Source organism: Trypanosoma grayi (genome assembly GCF_000691245.1).
Source record: "Trypanosoma grayi strain ANR4 Tgr_1085_V1, whole genome shotgun sequence".
In the NCBI taxonomy this organism is placed as follows: Eukaryota; Euglenozoa; class Kinetoplastea; order Trypanosomatida; family Trypanosomatidae; genus Trypanosoma; species Trypanosoma grayi.
Window position 1 is genome coordinate 1 of NW_008826704.1, and position 5,327 is coordinate 5,327.

At 48.4% G+C, this 5,327-nt stretch overlaps 1 protein-coding gene across 1 annotated transcript; it reads right to left on the reverse strand.

Moving 5' to 3' along the window:
• Positions 1-188: 188 nt before the first annotated feature.
• Positions 189-5,276, reverse strand: DQ04_10851000 (putative brefeldin A-inhibited guanine nucleotide-exchange protein 1; the record flags this gene model as incomplete). Its single annotated transcript, XM_009316381.1, has 1 exon — positions 189-5,276. The coding sequence occupies one exon, from the start codon at positions 5,274-5,276 to the stop codon at positions 189-191; it is 5,088 nt and encodes a 1,695-aa protein (XP_009314656.1).
• Between the last annotated feature and the right edge of the window lie 51 nt (positions 5,277-5,327).

Genomic DNA, 5,327 nt, shown 5'->3' on the forward strand with positions numbered 1-5,327 from the left:
TATATATATATATATATAGAGATATTTTTTTCTCTCCACAAACGCACTCATCCCCGTCGCCATCAATTTCCACAACGCTCGTGCTGTCACCGCCAACCACGGTATTATTCACAACACAGTGGACAGACCCAAAAGCATCGTTAACAGAAGTGAGATTCCTCAACACCCTTTATGTGAATGTGTGTCCGTCAAGACGCATCAGTAATGGCTGTGTGATACTTTAAAAAAAGGCTTGCAAGTGAAGCAGCGCATGCGGCATCGTTCACGGCGATCATTTTACAAAGAAACGGCATACAGACCCTGACACGTTCCACCATTACGTTCGACGGGGCTTGAAGCATGGCATCCAGAAGACGCCTGACAAGCTCCCTTAGACTCACTGCTTCTTGTTTGTTAACTTCCGACGCACCCAAAGAGATTGTCGTAAACTGCTTCATCACGAGCATCCAGAACATGTTGTACTGCTCTTCCATAGAGGCGGTGTACCGCTCCGCCACCTGGAGGATGGCGTTACACACTGACCGCTCGAGTGTTATGAACAAGGCCACTTTGTATGCTCCTCTTTTCTGCGTTGTGTCGAGTCGACCAAAAAAAGAGGTACTAAGAAGCGACATAGTGCGATGGAGAATACACACCAACGCGTCTACAGCTTTTGCACGACACGCAACGGTCAATAACGGTAGTAGCGACGCATCGCGGAGCCACTTAACGTACTGCAGTAAAGCCAACAGGCAGGGCGCCGTCGCGTCGCGCTGGTTTAATACTGGTGGTAAGCTACAGACAGACTCCAACATCCCCATCAGATCTTCACCCACTTCACACATGTACGTCACCACACAACTCCACAAAGCTTCGTCATCAACGGCGCGTTCGTCAAGGTGTTGCAAAAGTTGCCGCCCACCTTGGAACCCAATCTCAATCACTCCATCGTTCTCATTAGTGCACAAGTCACCCACTATAGTTTGGAACAAAAAGCGTACATCTTCCACACGTAGAGGGGCAGCATCAAGGATAGAGCCTGCCAGGTGCACCACGCCTGTCACAGTCTGCTTCAAAAGCGGCAAACACAATTCAGTTGACCCTTTGGATGATTTGCACCGCAGTAAGAGATAGTCAAGGATAGGAGCAACCGCACGAGCAAAAGCACACCACCACGCCTCTGGCGTGAAAGCGCTGTGCATGTCCGACATGATAGCGAACATGACGTCAATAGCATCACCGCTTATCGGATCAGCCACTACCAACGATGTCAAAGCAGCAGTAGCTACAGTGCATAAGGTTGACATTGTTGTTCTCTTTGGTGTGGATAACTCCTTCAAACCACCACCATCATGGTTGTCCCTCTCATTGAGAGTGGAATGTATAAAAAAAGACGTCCGGTGTTTTATTTCCTCCATCAGAAGTATGCGATTGTTTTCGTTGCTGTTGTTGTTGTTGTTGTCACTGTCGCCGCGTTGTGTTTCCACATGATTATCCCCATTAGTTGTAGACGCTTCGAATCTGGACGCACACCTCCCACATGGCTCCTTAGGGAGGTCACTCGAGTCAGTGTTCAGTACAGTTGCACAAGTAATGGCAGTTGTAGTAGTCACAAAAGGAGAAACAGCAACCACATAGCGAATGTACCACACTGCTGATTGGGCTGTGACGCCGCCAGGAGTAGAGCGGCCAACAACAGTCCACGCATTGATAACATCTACCAAGTCTGTAGAAGTAAGGAAATGCAGGTGAAAAAGGGTGATGCGCTGCAAGACCATTGCGGCAGAATACACGGCTTCGGGGCTCTTTACGTCACGCACACAGTGTGCGAGCGCAGCCAACAGAGCACTCCAGCCGCTGCCAAGACTCTCGGCTTGAGCTTCCACCATCTGGCCCAAAGAGGCGATAATAAGCTCTTTCAATGCCAACGACTTCGCCTGTGAGGCGATTATTTCAAACGGCCGCAAGACATCTTTCTGGAAGTTGAAGTTTCCAAGCTCCTTGCGGGATAAAAACTTAGTTGCCAACTGCCGCAGATGGTCCACTACAAACATGGATACAAGTTGGTTTGCGCTTAATCCAATGGTAACGAAATGACGCGAGACGTTGGTCCACATCTTAGACCAGATGTAGCGCTGTCGCCATATGTTTGTGTCTGTCACTTCTACAAGCTTCTGCAGGGAAAACAAACGCGGTGGGTTTTCCGCCAGTTCTTCTGCACTCACTACACATATTGCCTCAACGAGATCAACTACAGATGCATCCTTGAGGTGATTACTGCGGGAGAAGAGACGGTGAGCCTCTACCTCATCAATGTACTTCGCTATAGTCTCGGCATTCTGACGTTCAAACTTTGTTCGCTCTCTCAGCAACTGTGTATTCGATCGACTGTCAACGTCGCCCCCAACGTAGGAAGCAGTCTTCATCATCGAAAAGCCTTGATTCCGAGATGATGGCGGCATCGTCGGTGACGAATCAGCCAATATATGTAGCTTAGCAAGGAGAGAGATACAACGAAGTATCTCATACCACGAGTCCTCCAGGTGGTCACCCTCCTCAAGGGCAATACGAATAAGAACAACGATAGATTTGAGGCTCTTGTATTCGATTTCACGATAGTTCGTGAGATGCGTAAAGGCCAGAATAGCAGAAATAAATGCCCTTCGCTCAGTTCGACATGAGAACTTGCAGCACACCTTAATAGCGCTTTCAAAACCATCCAGGCAAGTATCAATGAACTCCATGTTATCGATCTCTTCCATTGGAATAGCAAAGGCTGCCAGAAGGGCAGTCCAAGTGCTCTCCAGCATCGCCCGCGCCACCTCTGGGGAATTCACAGATGTGTATGGTTCTGCTCTCACATCTTGTGTAATCTGATCCAAAGTTATTTCAACAAGGCACTCTTTCTCCATGTGACGCGCGAGCCTTTGTTTATTTCCACGTATCAATGATGATGTGGATGATAGCAATAAGTTTGAGTCCTTCGTGTTAGAAGGCTTCATCGCAGAACCAACCCTCTGAACCGCCTCACGGCATTCAAGGATAATTCCATTTGTTGTAATGCGCTGGTAAATATCCCTAAGAAACTGATGTGGTAAATCCTTACCATCATCGATGCCGCGGTTGTTCTGGATGAATTGTTCCACGGTCATTTTCTCCTTAATGTGTGTGGAGTGTGCATCAGTGTTTAGCATCATGATGGAGAAGGCGAGAATAAAAGCAGGACTTGGCCCAGAAAATATCGTGGGATTCTGGACACAATACTGCTCGGCGAATATTTCCATCGTGCGATCAACGACCTGCGCCTCCCCTGGAAGTTTAAACTTTCCCAGAAACACCCGCATCGCCTCATCAATTGCCAGGTCAGCAAAATCATTCAAACTAATGAAGGCACGTAAAATGGTCTTACGCTCATCATCATTCTTGCAAAGGTACTCCCCAACGCGCACAGGGTCCAGTTTCCTCTGGAGCAGGAAGCGCGCTACTGTCTCTGGCTCTCTGCTGCTCAGAATTCCGACGTTCAGGGCCATCTTGAGGGCAGTCGCGTAGTCCCCCGCGTTGAACACCTCTACAACGGAGTCGTATGCTTTCTTGTCACGCAGTAGCTGCTCGACACCGGAGTCAGCAAGCCGAACACTATCCACAGTAGAGCGACTTTGCTCCTCATACACTGAAGCCGCTGCCTCGTTCTCCGCATCATCATAATCATCATCACCATCCTTGGCATCGTTGTCGCTGTCGCCGCCGCCACCTGCGGTCTTAACTTCACTCGTGGCACACGTAGCTTCTCCTTCACCTCTATTCTTTGCTGCTTGACGGTCTAGGACATGCGTAGCGTCGATGCCACCGCATGCGTGGAACCCTCTCGCGATGAGTTCCACTGACTGGATGTATGCACACAACGCCTTGATGCATTTCAGACGGAGAGTTCCGTCCTCTTTTGTCGTGACCCATCGTGAAATATGCGACATCTTCACCAGTTTTGACAGCCGCAGCACAAGAACCTCACAAAAACTTGGCATACCTTGAACACAGTCAAGGTTCGTAAACCAATCCCTCACCACATGATGCTTGCGCAGGGTAAGTTCAAAAAAAGACAGTATCGCATACTTCTGATTGTATGAAGTGCTCTTTGATCCAACCAAAGGGATGAGCACGCCAAGAAAAATAACCACCACTTTAGACTTGAGGAATTCACGGTAGTGCACCACAAGATGATACAAAGTCTTGAGGGGCACGCCGTACAGCACGGCATCCTCCAAAGTACAGTTACGGAGTAAACTCACAGTGACATTTTCATGCAAAGCAATCATAAAGAGATCGCTTTGCACAAATTCAGCATTTATCTCTTTGATAAATTGGGCAAGAAGAGCGCAGCTCAATACTTTGCTGCGCCACTCTAGTGAACCCACGGGGGCACTGACGTCGATAGGCTTCATCGAAAGGTCGCAGATACGCAACAAGATATTGTAGCAATCCTGTTCATACTGCGACAACGATAATGTTTTTTTCGGTTCCCCACCACCCGTTGGTGGGACAGTTGAAGCTACACGATTTATGTAAGATGTGGAAGAAGCAGTTGCTTCTGCAATAGAAGCATTGTTGCTCCTTGTTACACAGTCGGAAGTGGAGTCAGCCTCCTGTTGTGATACTTGCTGACTACTTGGCACAGGAGTTGTACGTCTTGCCAGTATTGCGGTGAGCATGTGCGGGAGAATTGAGTTCGACACGCCTGATTCGCTGAGTAGTCTCACCTCGAGTTGAGCCTCAAATGCAAACTGGAAGCAGCCCAGCAGTCTCGTTCCGCTCACCCAAGCGCAGTTGTGTATAATTTCAGCTAAACACTGCAACACTAGAAGAGCCACTTCATCTAGGGAAGAACGCCTATGTCGCTTAACCGTGTTGAGAATAACATCCACGAGTCTTGTTGGTCCCTCGGAAGAGTTGTTGGACGAAGTCCCTTGTGCAGGAGCAGTGATGTCTGTGCTGCTGAAGAGACTTTTCTTTTGCACAGGGAGAGGTACATTCGGTGGGCTGTACATCATCTCCTCGGTGAGAAGGGAGAGTCGCAGAAGGCTCGCGATACCCTCCAACGATAAGGGAAGAAATGTATGCTGCTCATTTGCAATGTTGCTCGCAATCTGCAGCGGATAGAAAAGAAGATTTGTCAAAGTCTCGGTATTACTCAGTCCCTCAGATTTCGCACGTGCGCAGACGCAGGCCGCACGGAGGTACGCATGCCGGTCCTTGCAGATTGAAGCCATACGTTCAATCACCTGCAAGACTCTTTTGGTCATGGTTCACAAATAGAACCAACGAAAAAAAAAGTATATATATATATATATATA